The sequence below is a fragment of the Dicentrarchus labrax genome, unplaced genomic scaffold (assembly GCF_905237075.1).
Source record: "Dicentrarchus labrax unplaced genomic scaffold, dlabrax2021, whole genome shotgun sequence".
In the NCBI taxonomy this organism is placed as follows: domain Eukaryota; kingdom Metazoa; phylum Chordata; class Actinopteri; family Moronidae; genus Dicentrarchus; species Dicentrarchus labrax.
Genome location: NW_026136702.1, coordinates 25,958,702 through 25,974,868, shown reverse-complemented (window position 1 = coordinate 25,974,868; position 16,167 = coordinate 25,958,702). Strand labels below are relative to the sequence as shown.

At 39.0% G+C, this 16,167-nt stretch overlaps 1 protein-coding gene across 1 annotated transcript in view; it reads left to right on the top strand.

Moving 5' to 3' along the window:
* The window catches only part of gbf1 (golgi brefeldin A resistant guanine nucleotide exchange factor 1), a 104,255-nt gene that overhangs the window by 66,433 nt on the left and 21,655 nt on the right, over positions 1–16,167 (top strand). Inside the window, 19 exon segments of the mRNA XM_051422690.1 lie at positions 136–347; positions 605–703; positions 822–1,016; positions 2,213–2,405; positions 2,555–2,686; positions 2,774–2,862; positions 2,970–3,096; positions 3,099–3,171; positions 3,311–3,434; positions 4,797–4,922; positions 7,043–7,125; positions 7,905–8,141; positions 8,810–8,903; positions 11,190–11,366; positions 11,550–11,614; positions 11,743–11,866; positions 13,412–13,483; positions 13,611–13,705; positions 13,806–13,959. Coding sequence (XP_051278650.1) covers positions 136–347; positions 605–703; positions 822–1,016; positions 2,213–2,405; positions 2,555–2,686; positions 2,774–2,862; positions 2,970–3,096; positions 3,099–3,171; positions 3,311–3,434; positions 4,797–4,922; positions 7,043–7,125; positions 7,905–8,141; positions 8,810–8,903; positions 11,190–11,366; positions 11,550–11,614; positions 11,743–11,866; positions 13,412–13,483; positions 13,611–13,705; positions 13,806–13,959 — 2,471 coding nt within the window.

Genomic DNA, 16,167 nt, shown 5'->3' with positions numbered 1-16,167 from the left:
AACTGGCTGACTTTGAGAGCTACAGTAATTGTGTTTTCTTTACACACTGAGGATATTGCTTTACTTGTCAGATAGGAATCTACACAGTTATGTGTTCTTCATTAACCTCCGTCCTCCTCTGTACCTCCACTGTAGGAGCATCCCTCATCCCTTATGGCCTGCCATGTCTAAGGGAGCTTTTTCGCTTTCTGATCTCACTGACCAACCCCCATGACCGCCACAACACTGATGCAATGATGCACATGGGCTTGCAGCTGCTGACTGTGGCATTAGAGTCGGGACACATTGCTAACTACCAGTCTTTACTAGGACTGGTCAAAGATGAGCTCTGCAGACATCTCTTCCAGGTAAGGTAGAACATACAAATGAATGCTCGTAGCTCTATAGTTTGTTGTTAAAAATTACAGTTGCTATTAGGAAGTTTTTAATAACAAACTGACACACTGCAATTTGTACTTGAAGATTTTTATTAAAGCCCACCTCATTTCATCTGATTCGATAGTGAATGAGTGAACTGGCATCAAAAACAAAATCTTTGATCTGAGACTGGACTGATTTTCTATCTTAATATTTAAATGTACCTTTTCTGTGGTCTGTGTTGTAGTTGCTGTGTGTGGACCGTATGAACCTATATGCTTCCTCCTTACGAGTTTGCTTCTTGCTTTTCGAAAGCATGAGAGTACATCTAAAGTTTCAGCTTGAGGTAACTGTATTTTCTATTCATCAAATGATATTTATTATATATTGACTGCACTCCAAATATACGGTAAAAACGAATCCTAAGGAACTAAAAATCATCACCCTGTGTGATAAACTGACAGATGTACCTGAAGAAACTGATGGACATCATCACGTCAGAGAACATTAAGATGCCCTATGAGATGAAAGAGATGGCTCTAGAGGCTCTGGTCCAGCTGTGGAGAATCCCCAGCTTTGTCACTGAGCTGTACATCAACTATGACTGTGACTTCTACTGCTCCAATCTGTTCGAGGACCTCACCAAGCTGCTGTCCAAGGTAACATCCCCTTCTGGGATCACTTTAAGTTATATGACGATTCCTGGTGTTCAAAAGCCAATGAATTCTTTGTTGTACATAATACTTTGGTGTTTGATTGGCCAAACATGTTTTTCATGAATCTTAAATAATTACATTTCTTCTACCACCATATTGAATTTTATCGGCAGGTTTTTAAAAGTCTTGAAAAGCACTAAATTCAGTTCCCTTTAAAAGATATACACATATATATATATATATACATATATATATATATACATACTGTGTATGTATATATATATATATATATGTATATCTTTTAAGTATATATAAGTCTTTTCTTTTCTTTTTCTTTTTTGTCATTTTTGTTATAACTTCTTTTAATTGAGGTTGTGTCACATATTATATATCTGTAAACTACAAGTCAGACTTGTCGTGAGTGGATGTGTGGACAGGATGCTGTTCAGTCGGCGCCATCAGACCTGTAGCAAACACTGTTGCCACCTCTAACTACAGTAGCCAAGAAGCTCATTGTTTCATAAGGGGATGAATAGTTTCATATTCTGCAAAAAAGTTGAACTTAAATTACATTCTTTTTCTGGTTTTCTTGTCATCTTTGACCAGCATGACAATGACAAAAAGGTACTAAATTCCATTCTATGTGGCATCGGACACTGCAGAAACCCTGTTTTTATAAAATTTATTTCATTAATCTAAATCTTTTTGTTTTTACACAAGCTTAATAAAAAAGACTTCATTCTGCCTCTAATGTTGGTTTTATACCAAACACACCTTCGTCACAACAGTCATTTTGACATGAAATAGTAGGGTAAACACAGGTGTTGCCAGTGATATTAATTGAGGCTCTGTTCCATTTAATGTAGCAGAGTCTTTCCAGTGACATGCACAATAGCAGCACCCTGAGGGGCCGATTACGAGATTGTTTACATTGTTAGAGGCGTGGCCACTTTAAAAATGCCTTGGCAAAGAGTGTTTGGGGAAAAAACTGCTGGCTACACCCCTGCTCCATAGCTTTCTCACAGGCAGACATCTAGCTAGGTAGCTTACTAGCTAACCTATTTGCCCGCATAGTAAATAGCATCAGATTGGGAAGGAAGTGGTAAAGTAGTAAAGCCCACATCTTGCTTGATATGTGCTGTTTGGGCCAGTGTAACATTGACGAGAGGTGTGACTCTTCTTGACCCTTCTTTCTACAGAATGCGTTCCCAGTGTCAGGGCAGCTCTACACCACCCACCTCCTGTCACTGGAGGCTCTTCTCACAGTGATTGACAGCACTGAAGCCCACTGCCAGGCCAAGGTGGTCAACAGCACTGCTCAACAAGACCAGACAGAAACACTGCTGGCAGAGGGAGAAGCTTCAACCAAAAATGGAACAGACACTTCAACTGGTATACACCCTTTTTCCTTTAGGCCAGCAAAACGCTTAAAAAAACATAAAAATATTAAATAACAAGACAAATATCAGCTATTAATAGCTTCATCTGAAATTAGTATTTATTTTGTTTTTTAACAGAACATATCTTCCTTTTGTCTTCAGATCTTAATAGACTGGGTACTATCAATGGTCTTCCACAAGCTGAGAATTCACTAGTGTGTCCACCAACCAGTGGACATCTGATGGCAGAGAAGATGAGACTGGGCAGACAGGATCAAGTAGACAGTGAGACTGGTGAGATTGTGATCTTATACATACTTTATTTTAAAGTCTTCCTAAACATTGGGAATTGAAGCTAATGTAAGTTTTGTTTTCTTCCAGCAGAGAACAGAGCCCCGAAAAAGCCCCAGCGCTTCTCGTCATGTTTACCCGATTCCCAAGAGCTGATGGAAATTAGAACAAAAAAAAAGGTTAGTAGAATTGATTGATCTAGATTTGTTGTAACAATTACACATCAACAACCAATTCTAAAATCTAGTACTACACCTTCAAACTGCTTTTTATGTCATGTATCCAGCTGCTGATCACAGGAACAGAGCAGTTTAACCAGAAGCCCAAGAAGGGAATCCAGTTCCTGCAGGAGAACGGCCTCCTCAGTAATCCCTTGGACAACAACCAGGTGGCCCAATGGCTCAGAGAAAACCCCGACTGGACAAAAAGATGATTGGCGAGTACATCAGCGATCGCAAGAACATGGAGCTTCTGGACAGCTTTGTAAAGTAGGATGAAATTCTAGGTCATATGGTGTATTTTGTGTTCAAAATAATAAACAAATTACAATCAGGTCTTAAAGGGTGTAGTATAGTGTTAATAATGAATAATTTGAGGTTGTTCTAATAATGCAAATCTTTTTTGCAGCACCTTCACCTTCCAGGGGCTCCGTATTGATGAGGCCTTGCGGCTCTACCTGGAGGCCTTTAGACTACCTGGAGAGGCTCCTGTCATCCAGAGACTCCTGGAAACCTTCACAGACAACTGGCATGTAAGGCACATTTCCTCAACTTCTGAAAAATATCTGAAAAAATCTTTCCTACCGTATATCAGCAGCATTTAGACATTCACATTAATGACACTCCAACATTCCAGAGCTGTGGATCCGACTGTTATACTTTGGACTTAAGTCAGACTTCAGTCATGGGTTGGATTACTTTAGAACTAACTTATATAAAATACTTGAACCTTTTGTACTGAAAAGATGTGACATCCAAAAGCTGAAGCGAAACAATATCGACAGTAGCGTAATCAGAACATGGTCAGTAATATAGGACCCAATCAGCGTGGAGAGATTAGGCTCCAACTTAAGCAACAAACCATCAGCCAGTTTGCTTTCAGATTCCAATACAAATTGCTTGAAATGATGCAATCTCTGGTAATTATACATTCAAAAGATGGAAAAGCAAGGTGAGCAGATAAAAATAGTTTGTGAGTAAGCACTAAAATAAGGGAAGAATAATATAAGTAGAATTGAAATGGTTACAAGAAATGAACCTACCAGGGATAATGTAAAAATCAAAAAAGAAAATAAATAATAATAATGTGGTTTCATGTTAAAATAAATATTTTTTATACTTGTATTGATTTGAAGTTTTAAATTCTGGTATCACGACAACCTTAGTCTTGGGACTTGTTTGTACCCGTTTGATTTGGAACTTTATTTGGGACTTCACAGCCAAGACTTGAGACTTACCTATGGGTTAAAAAACAAGAACTTTGTTGTTCCACCTCTGCAAACGTGTGATCGACTTGGTCCCATATACACCATAAAACACAGCTGAGATTCATGTTGGTGAATTAATTTCCTGCTGCCTTCATGACACACACACACACACACACACACACCTTTTTCTTCCATTTCCATTCAGCGAAGCCAACGTGAAACATGATTACCAGATCACATGATTAACCCTCCAGATTATAGTAGTATGATGACATAAGTGTTAACACACACACACATATACACAATGATGGGCAAAGGACAAACTCCACAGGGGGTAACATTTGACTTCTCAAAATAGCAGGAGGAGCCATGTGACCTGGAAACTATTCCAAGTAATGTCCTTTTCTTAGGCTGACCACATACACACAAATAGTAGCCTTGAAAGAGTTGATGAGTAATTTTAGACAGTGACACTGTAAATGAGTTTTCCACTCTATGGTGTCACTGTAATATCAGCACAATGTGCAAGGTGAGATACAGTTTAGGAACAAGGTTAGCTGGTGTTATGTAATATACAGTAGAACAGTCCTCAAATTCTGGGTTCAGTTAGAAACAAGTGGCTTTAAGCTTCAGATGATGTGCTTTTTATTGTGTTATATCGTGTGTTCTGTATGTGCGTGTTTGTAGAAGGTGAACGGCTGTCCTTTCATGACCAACGATGCCGGCTTTGCCTTGGCCTATGCTGTCATAATGCTCAACACTGACCAGCATAACCACAATGTCCGCAAGCAGAACATCCCCATGACTGCAGAGGTGAGTGATCTCTCTGTCTCTCTCTCTCTCTCTCTCTCTACACACACACACACACACACACACACACACACACACACACAAACACAAACACACAAACACAAACAGTGGAAATCTTTCCTACTGAATAATCAGTCCTAATTAAAACACTAGGCATCTGGGTTGTCTAAAGTTACCATGACATTTCCTCTGGAAAGAGACATCAGTGTTGAGTATCAGAATCCGAATCACTATTATTGGGCAGGTGTGTGTACACATACAAGTAATCTGACTCCGGTTTCATGTTGCTAAATAATAAAAAAAACAAATGAAATTCCCTCCCTGCATCAGATTAAAAACACGTAATTGACCTTTGTAAATATGGTAAAAAGAAATGGTGTTTTACAAATGTAAGTTTGCAGATTTAAACTGTATTCATACATCTATTTGGTGTCTCTCACTGGGACATGCCACTATTTGTGTCTGATGGTATGACATTCCTCTGGGAGTGCGAGCATTTGCACTGGTGCTGTTTGGCGGCTCAGAAAGCCCACAGCCAACAGCTGTAGCCAGTGGTGGTCCGTCTAAGAGGTGAACTCATCCTAAACAGGCAGCTAGGGGGTGGGGGAGTAGGTCGTGTGTGTGTGTGTGTGTGTGTGTGTGTGTGTGTGTGTGTGTGCGTGTGCATGGCTGTCTCTCTGTCTCTGTTTTCTCTGCCTTTGATTGACAGCAGAAGAAGACTAAACAGAGTCTCTGGGGCAGCCAGTGAACAGTTTGTGGGTGGGCCACTCTCACTGACAAACAATAGCAAGTACTTGCTTTCTGCTACACTCTCTTTTATGTACATTTGTAGAACTGATTCGACTCATACCTCATCATACAGCTGGTGTCATACAGTGTTTCAATGATCCTTATACATTCCCAAAAGGTCAGTTGCGGTTTGGTGAAGAAGGCCCGTTGACCTCCAGGCTCAGACAACAGACAGAGGCTTCCACACAATGGTTTTGGAGGGGGCCAATAAAAGTGGCGCCTAGCACTTCAGTTACTTAGCAGCTTGCAATGTGTAGTATTCACCACAGCATGTGTTGGCAGTGGGGTTATTTTTGAAATGGGAAAAGTATGCCCAGCATCAGTGTGTGTAAATCAGATCCTATTCCCAATGATCTGACAATGTGCTGACATGTTTTCAGTGACGTACAGGTAAGGTCAGAGGTCTAATGTTCATTTTGAGAGTAGCAAAAAAGTGTCTGGCCCCATTTCTTTTTTATTTGGACGATCATTTTGTCCATAAAATACACCGAACTGCTTGATTTGGCAGCTTGTGTGTTAGCAGCTGCTCTAAGTGCTGCTCTCTGACAGTGAGTGACTACACATGCAAGTGTGAGGCAGTGCGTGTCCCTGATATGATCATGACAAACAGAGCTTTCTCTGGCTCTCTCTGCCGCTGTTTATTTTCTGTGTCCCTGCAGAGGAGCTCCTGTTTCCCCTCTCCCTACCTGGCAGGAGGACAGACCCTGTCTAGTCGGGGCATAAAACCGAGCCTTGAGGCTGTCACTCATCGCAGGGTGGTTATGTTTATTTACAGGAGGATCTTGGCTCTAATCCCTGTTTTCTTAAAGCTGCAACTAAAGCGTATTAAATAACACATAACGAGTGTGTTTTCCGCACAAAGCCCTTTTTAATTGACTGTTGGATGCACTGTTAACGAAGCACTGAATGCCAGAGGCTTGGGTCTCTCTCTCTCTCTCTCTCTCTCTCTCTCTCTCTCTCTCTCTCTCTCTCTCTCTCCCTCTCTCTCTCCAACTGGTTGAGGTTTCTGCCTTTTAACAGGCAGTTTTTCCTTGCCCTTGTCGCCAAGGTCTTGTTCATGGTGGTACTGTTGGGTCTCTGTAAATAATGTTATAAGGAGTTCAGTCTAGACCTGCTTTATTTGAAAAGTGTCCTGAGATAACTTCTGTGATGAATTGGCGCTATACAAATAAAATTGAATTGAAATTTGAATTGAATTGAGCTAAGCTGCGTGCTGAGATGCACTGACTGATGTTTATGGTGGAGAAATGATTCTCCAATTTGAATGAGGTTTTCAATATAGGTTAAATAAAGGTTCATTATTCAACAGCTAAACTGTTTTTTTCCTTAAACAGCAATTCAAGAAAAATCTGAAAGGAGTAAATGGAAACAAAGACTTTGAACAGGACATGTTGGAGGATATCTACACTGCTATCAAGTAAGCTGCCATCACACTGCAGCACTCACCTGATGGACTTAAGCCAGCATCTCTGATTAAGCTGAGAAAACTATACTTATAGATGATACACAGCTGCACTCACTCATAATAGAGCTCAACTAATATGGGATTTTTGAGACCTGATTATCTGAGATACTTATTTTAGATGGAGAAATTAACCTATAACCAATATGGCCGCCGAATATTTGAGCTGGAATAAAAATAGAGCTTTCTATGTGTATTGTGCACTGATATGACTCTGCAAGGGTACTCAGAAGGCTGCTATCTTAGTAAATATTTAATAACTATATTAAAATATATTTAAGTTACATATATCTTTAACATGTCCACTAACAAACTGCAGTGTATTATCGAAAAAAAAAAAAAACAGCTTTCATATCGGCACATAATGGACAACATATACGCCAATAAGATACTGATATATCGGTCGGGCTCTAATTCATAATCTTGTTTATTTATTCTTTTATCAGATTATTCCCCATTCAAACTTTAGCCAATTTTAAACAGTTTCATCAAGTCAAGGCAAGTTCCTTTATGGCTGCTTGTATTTAGACAACATTTAGCATTTGAATTTATCTTGTTTAATAAAAAATAATGAAATTTAAAAAAGTAGTAAAAACATGTTTAGATTCCTTAATATAAGGCATAAAAAAGTATTTCTATGATATGGGCACCAAAACTCAGCAGTCATATCAGCAGTAGTATCAGAAAAATAATGAATTCATAAGCTTTAACGTTTAACGTTTCTTCCTCTGTAGGAGCGAGGAGATTGTGATGCCAGACGAACAGACAGGATTGGTAAAGGAGAACTACGTATGGAGTGTGTTGCTACACCGTGGTGCCACACCCGAGGGCATTTTCCTCCACTTGCCAGCCGGCAGCTTTGACCACGATTTGTTCAGCATGACCTGGGGTCCCACCATCGCTGCCCTCTCTTACGTCTTTGACAAGAGCCTGGACGACAACATCATCCAGAAGGCCATCACTGGCTTCAGGTACGCAGTTTCAAAATAGTCAGCAGCTAAAATGGTGGTACTTTAACAAAGGATTTAAGCTTACTGCCATACAGTGTGAAACAACCTTCACATCTTTTCTTGCTTTATTGTTCTGCAACAAAACCTCCCCAAACACTAAAGTTATGTATTTGCTGCTGTAGCTCACCGTTCCAGCCCACAACTTCTACTTTGCTCATTGTGCTGTTGGCCAGACACAAGATGCATTTGCATCTGACAAGCATAATTTCAAACAGCTGCACACTAATTCATTGACAAATACTGTATTTCACTGTATCAGACTTTTCCGTAAAAAATTCTGATAAAATGAACACAGCACTCCCTAGGCTGTGATAGGTCTCAACTTTGTAACATTTCTACTCAGGCGTCCACAACAATCTCTGCAGTTGTGAAAATATGAATAATTGTATATTCGCAATGGGTGGGGGTGAGTTGTGTCATTTAAATCACTCTGCTTCATTTGCTGATTGGTCTGAGAACTGAGGTTCTGAGATTTAGGTCAGGTGAAATGGAATGAAATTCATCTACCTATATTCAACAGTACACAAGACCTTTAACTCTGAAATCCTCAGGAATGCAATTCCTCGTGTTTTTAGGTGTTTTGTAAGGTTTTAAGGTGTATAGTCACACATTTGTTTCTGTCTCTGCAGGAAATGTGCAATGATAGCAGCTCACTATGGTTTCAGTGACGTTTTCGACAATTTGATCATCTCCCTCTGCAAGTTCACCACTCTGAGCAGTGAGGTGAGTCCACAGCATACTAAAGTGGTCCAGTGTGTCCTACCACTATAGAGCATCAGTATCAAACTTCCGTTTGCAGTTAAAGCTGACACTTTTCCACATATGAACATATCCCAGTGAAATGTTATTAAAGACAGGATCCTGTTCTGAACTACACAAAGAGATATTAGCAAACATTGTTTACTGCCCAAGATTAGAATAATTAATTGATTTCATTATAATTTGAGTTGACTCTTACTTTGTGGCTCAACTTCACAGATGAGACTTTGAAAGAGCGAGCTATAGTAAGAAACATGGTTCCTTTCTCTTATTTTGCTTTAAGTTTTTTTTATTAAACTTAAAATAAAAAACAAATGCACATCATACCTCCTTCTACTTTAAACCTGATCCCCAGGTTAGTGGAGCTCAGACTACTATCACAAAACAACATACTCAGGTTGCAAATTTAAGCCCTTCATTAATTGATTATTGGTAACATCAACAATGAATGAATGAATTAATCATAATTAAAAGTTAGTTGCATCAGGGCGCCTGGTTAGCTCAGTGGGTAGAGCTGGCGACCCATGTACTGAGGCTGAGTCCTTGCTGCAGCGGCCCAGGGTTCGAATCCGATCTGCCCTTTGCTGCAGGTCATCCCCACTCTCTCTCTCTGCCCCCCTTTCCTGTCTGTCTTCAGCTGTCCTATCAAATAAACGCAGTAAAAGCCAAAAAAAATACTTTAAGTTAGTTGCATCAAAACAGTACTATATGCGTTTTTTCACCAATCAAAGCTTTATTTACACAGCAACATATTGCATATTCCCCTTCAGCACTTCATAGTCTATGAAACATACAAAGACCTAAACATAACCCAGTACAAAGGCTGAGTCCTTGCGGCAGCAGCCATGGATTTGAATTCTCCCAGTGGCCCTTTGCTGCGTGTCATCCCCTTTCTCTATCCCTCTAGTTTATCTTCAGCTGTCACTATCCAATAAAGGGAAAAGGCTCCAAAAACAATCTGAAAAAAAATACATATAATTACAAGAAAGATGCTCAGAAACAACCAAATGTAACACTGCATCAGAAAACCACAAACTAACAAATGTCTCATCCTACTGATAGCTAGAATGTAATAGGGGACTACATGTTGTTTATATTTCAGATATTCATTTGATAGTCGATAGTCGATCACTTGTTCAATCAAATTCTAAAAGACAGATTCATCAATTATCTATTCATCATTGTCGTCCCCACAATATATTGTAGAAATATACAACACAGCACATATACATAGATCCACATCTACATGCATGCAACACCAGTACACATATTAACAACAAAAAGCAATGCACAAAGCAGACATTGCTTGTACCACTGGCTCTGTTGGCTGTGAATTTTTATGTGGACGTGAGATTGTCATACATTTTCTTGAAATTCAAAGTGCAATATCAGTATGTATATGTTTTGGAACCTCTGCTTATGCCAAGCAGACACAGGTGAGGTGAAAAATATAAAAGTGTAAATACAAATATACTGTATTGATTACGAAGTTCCAAAAACACACTGCAGGGCCACAGAATATGACAAAACCATAAATTATACAAAATACAAGGCCAGCTTCTAATAGAAAAAGGATAATTTTTAGTCTTTTGTTATAGTGAAATAGAAATATGTTGTTGCATGGCAAAAGAAAATGTTAATTTGTCCCTTATTAATTGATCAGTAATTTACAAAATGCTGCATGTAATGATAGATCAGTGTTTAATGCCTTTTTAGTTGGCCAAAAAGGTGTACAAAAAAGCTGAAGAAACCAAATTTATAACACACAAATTAAGATAAGATGGACTTTTTTGATGCTACACTGGGGAAATGTACTCACTACAGCAGCTCCAGATACAACACAAACACAATAGATAAGAAAATACATAGTAAATTATAAATAGAAAGAAAAATATAAGATACCTAAAAAAATAGGAGTTACATGTACACTATATACAGCCTTTTATATACAGATGTAACAGAAGGAAATTTCCCTCCGGGGAAAATAAAGACTATCTAATGCCTACTGTAAATGAGTGAACGTAATGATGTGGTGGATGTAAACAAAATCCTGTCCTGTAACTAAAAGATTAAAAATGGTATCAGTATGAATATAGTAACTGTGTTTGATGGACTTTGCCATCACTGTGTGAATGTGTGTGAAAGGGTGAATGTGGCACGTAATGTAAAAACGCTTTGAGTTGTCGGAAGACTAGAAAGGCGCTATACAAGTACAGGTCCATTACCATTTACCATTCTCTCTCCCTGCAGGCTGTGGAAAACCTTCCTACAGTGTTTGGCAGCAACAGTAAGGCACAGACAGCGGCCAAGACAGTGTTTGACCTCGCCCATCGGCATGGCAACATCCTTAGGGAGGGCTGGAAGAACATCATGGACTCCATGCTGCAGCTGTTCAGAGCCGAGCTCCTGCCCAAAGCCATGGTTGAGGTCAGGACTCCATTTCTAAACTGCACACACTCTTTTCTATTCTGTGAGTGATTGGATGATATCTGCTTTGTTATGAGGCTGCACATACAGTCTGTGGGTTGTGCTTTCTGTTTGAAAGAAAGAGACTGCATTCTGCATGTTCTGCTGCCACCTAATGTCCAAACTCTGTGCTTGTTTCCTCAGGTAGAGGATTTTGTGGAGCCAAATGGAAAGATTTCTCTTCAAAGAGAGGAAACGCCTTCAAATCGGTGTGCACAAAGCTAATCATTCTGAAGTGCTTTTTAATTCCTAAAAGAAGAAACCAGCTTTCTATATAATAAGCAGAAATGTATTTCATAAAACAATCCTTAAATTTCCCTCTTCTGTCGCACGGCAGTGGTGAGTCGGCAGTATTGAGTTTTGTCAATTGGTTGACGTTGAGTGGAGCGGAGCAGTCTGGACTCAGAGGACCGTCCACAGAAAACCAGGAGGCCAAGCAGGCCGCCATCCTCTGCATTAAGGTAAAGTTATGATTAATTATTTATGAGAAAACATTTATCCGGGCGCCTGGTAGAGCTGACGCCCCATGTACCAAGGCCGAGTCCTGAAATATATATATATGAAAATATATATATATATATATTTCAGGACTCGGCCTGATATATATATATATATATATATATATATATATATATAAGAAACATTTATCTGTTATATCAAGCTATTCCCATCCTAAATAAGTTTCAGATTAAAGTCTGAAATACGGTAGGGTTGTGTATGAGCAAGAATCTGGTGATAAGATGCACATCGCGGTACAGGGCAAAAAAAACGGTTTTCATCACAGTCCCTGTAACATCCAACATCATAGCTCTCAGTTTATATTGAGGGCTATGATATATTTGAGCGGCTGTGGCTCAGAGGCAGAGCAGGTCGTCCGCTAATCAGAAGGTTGTTGGTTCGATCCCTGCCTCCTCCCGCCACATGTCGAAGTATCCTTGAGCAAGATACTGAACCCCGGAGTGTGAATGTGTATGAATGTTAGTTTCTGTTTGATGGACTTTGCCATCACTGTGTGAATGTGTGTGAAAGGGTGAATGTGGCATGTAGTGTAAAAGTGCTTTGTGTGGTCGGAAGACTAGAAAGGCGCTATACAAGTACAGGTCCATTTACCATATTTACATCACTTCTATCCAGCAGTTGGGGGTTTAAAAACAAAATCAATCCAATTTCACAAAACAAATATTTTTCTATATTTTCTTGCACCCCTGCTCAGCGGATGAATGGAAATACATTACAATTTACACTACCTTCATCATAGACACAATGACTAGGCCTCTCACAATAACTACTTTTGTTAGACGATATATTTTCCCAGAAATATTTGCAATGAACAATATTGTCATTTTAAGACCATTTTATTCCACTGATATAATGATGAGCACAATAATGCACCCATTCAAAGAGCAATAAACTGAGCTGAATGTGAATTTTTTTTTAAATATCCTATATAAATGAATCATAAATAAAAGTTAGAGTCATTCCTTCCACAGGTAATGTTAGGGATAACCCTGCTGCTTATTCTGGAAGACTGTTGGCTAAAATGTTGGTAACATTCTTAAACAGTAAGTCAATATTGTGACAGGCGATGAGACTGCTACTGGACAAGATTGTTCTTTCCAGGAAACTTTCATAGGAAATAATTACCTTATATTTTTCTATTTGCCTTTCCTTTCATGCATGTGAAAGCATGTGTAGTGAAGGCCTTTGTGGTTTAATTTAATGATTGCATTATTTGTACAATCCTTTCTCTTCTCTAAATATCCAAAGAAAAAGAATTCAAATAGAGGTTTATAACTTTCATCAGCTGTCAAAACTTGACTTTGCTTTGTTTCATTAGTTCTGTTATTACTTTGGGCTTAAAGATCTTAAGCTTGTTGAATCTTTTAAATTTGACTTCATAACATCTGTGTAGGTGCTTTGTATATGTTAAACCACTCGCCACCCTTTCAGATCTATTTGTGTAAAATGTGTCAACATGGCTGAGGTTTCTATTTCTCTCTTTCTAGCAATGTGACCCAGAAAAGCTGATCACAGAGAGTAAATTCCTACAGCTGGAGTCTCTGCAGGAGCTAATGAAGGTTATTATTATATTTACCAAGTTATAATTGTCTGGTGTTGATTTTAACTTCCTGCATAGAAGTATTTGCTTAAAGTGATTGTGGGCTAGTGTGGCATAAAGACAACAAACCCGACTCTCCTCTTAAGGCTTTGATATCAGTCACCCCAGATGAAGAGACTTATGATGAAGAGGATGCTGCGTTCTGCTTGGAGATGTTGCTGCGGATTGTTCTGGAGAACCGGTAGGAAGGAGAATCAATAGTACCTTCACAGCAAAGACATTTGTGTTGTCTTAGTTATTTTTAACAAAACATCTCTTCTTCTGTGTGTGTGTGTCTGTAGAGACCGTGTGGCATGTGTGTGGCAGACAGTGCGTGACCACCTTTACCATCTCTGCGTCCACACAAACGAGAGCTGCTTCCTGGTGGAGAGGGCCGTGGTGGGACTCCTTCGACTCGCAATCCGCCTGCTGCGGCGAGAAGACATTAGCTCTCAGGTACACCAAACACACACTGATGTACCTGGACACACACTGCAGCACAGTTAGTGTGATGTTACAGGCTGAGACAATCACCTGAGCTCAGCAAACTGTCCCACTGGTTACACTGAAAGGTCAGCTTCAACCAAATTGGTGTTGGTGCAAAGCCATGTGACTTATTGATGCCCTTGAGCAGCACAGTGACTTGAAGTGAATGTCCACTTAACTTCTATGAGGTTCACTTGCCCATAGATGTTACATTAGAGCACCAGTATCTTATACCAAAACAATAGGCTCCATTGACAAAAACATTTATTTTACCTAGCAGTTAAACACACTTCAAACTAAATAAAACTCACCAAAACAGTCTTGTTAGTCTTCCCACTGTTCTAATAATTACCAACTTTGGTTTGGTGGAAATAAATCCTTAATTCAGACGTAGATGATAAAAACAGCAGTTTCAGTCGCTCTACTCAGCTGCACACGGAGCAGACCGGCTGTGGAAACAAACCACAGAGAGGCTGCGATAGCAACACAGGCAGAGGGAGTGTGACACCATGACTCTACTATATCTTTACATAGAGAATAGATTATTTGCTGCTCTATTAATGTCATATATAACCTTGAAAATGTTTTAAATGTAAATCATGCAGCCTTTGCAGCTGAGGACGTGGGCCTGTGTTTGATTCGTGGCTGTTTCATTGGATTTTATCAGCATACTTTCAGCATATATTTATGTCAAAAGTCTAATGAATCTAATGAAATTTCAGACCTTGAGCCAAGCCTTCTTGATCAAGCCTTTGCACTGATTAGTTCCCCTCTCCCACTCTTATATTAATCAGGAGAACTGCAATGTCATAGCTCACTCATTGGTGAACCTGGCACTGTGCTTTTGTCAACAAAATGGAGCATTATGTTCAATATGCTAGCCAATGAGGGATTCTTAGGATAGAGTAATTCTGGCTACTAAAAAGACTAACAAACTCAAGTATGAAGCTATATTTTAGCAAATTATTAGTGTATGGAGCATGCTAAGCCTTCAGATGGACTGTGGAGAAGTTAGCAAGGCAGAGGAGTTGCTACCGCCCTCTGTGAAGCTACAGTACAAACTTTATAAAGCCATCCTTCAAGTCTACTTGAGTGCTTGATCAATGAGGGAAACATGTTCCTTCATTTCCATGAGAACACACGCTGTAGTTTATTTTGACAGGGACTAAGCATACTGGTTTTTGTTTTTTTTCTGTGATTTGTTGACACATTAAACAAATATGCAATAATAAAACCGTTTTTTTCTTCTGACATGACAAATTGAATTTAACATTTTTTACCAGGGTCATAAAGCTAATCTTACATTCAGCCATTGAAGTTGGGGGGTCACTGACAACAGGGATGAGTCATGTTATCATATTAACTTTGATGACCTACAGTACACTAAAGTAAGACTTTCAAAGGTAATAATTATATCACTGGACTGCACTAGATGTTGATGTTTTGTGTGCACTCTACTTTTACAATTGGAACACTGTCTGAACACTAATATGCTGAAAACTCCTCCATTGTGTCTAAACAAAGACTTTACGAGATGTGTACTGATAAGCAGGTAATTTAATGCTGACCTGACCTCATATTAAGAGCCTGGCCTACATTTAAAGCCATAATCTAATACTCCGCATCAACATCTCAGCATTGTTTTTGCTTCATGTTTGGTTGCATGTAAAAAGCAGTTTGAACTCTTAATATAACATAATCACACTAGCCTATTTTTACAAATTATGTGACAGTGGACAGAAAGGAATATTAAAGATGCATGTTTCTACATATGTTAATGGGAGCAGCAGAAATCGTCCACACCAATGTATAAGCATCTTTCTCACTTTTTTATAAACGAATTTCAGATGGATTTTTTTAGAATACATTTTCACTCAGGGGAGTAATTGTAATGTTTCTAACCATGACTGTGATAGTAAAGGAAAAAACAGAGAGAAAACAGTAGGAAATGTGAATAAAATTGCTTGAATTTAATAGATCATTCACTACTTTTTAGGTCAAACAAGCACTCCAGCCAACCAGCCAGCAACACAACTTGTCCACAAATCAGGTCTTTTATATTAATCATGGTAAAACAAAATTAGATCAAAGTAAACAGAAATGGTATATCTTCCTGATTATATCTTGGTAATATAACTGAAGACTACTACTATTTTTGCTTTTTCCAGTGTGTTTGGG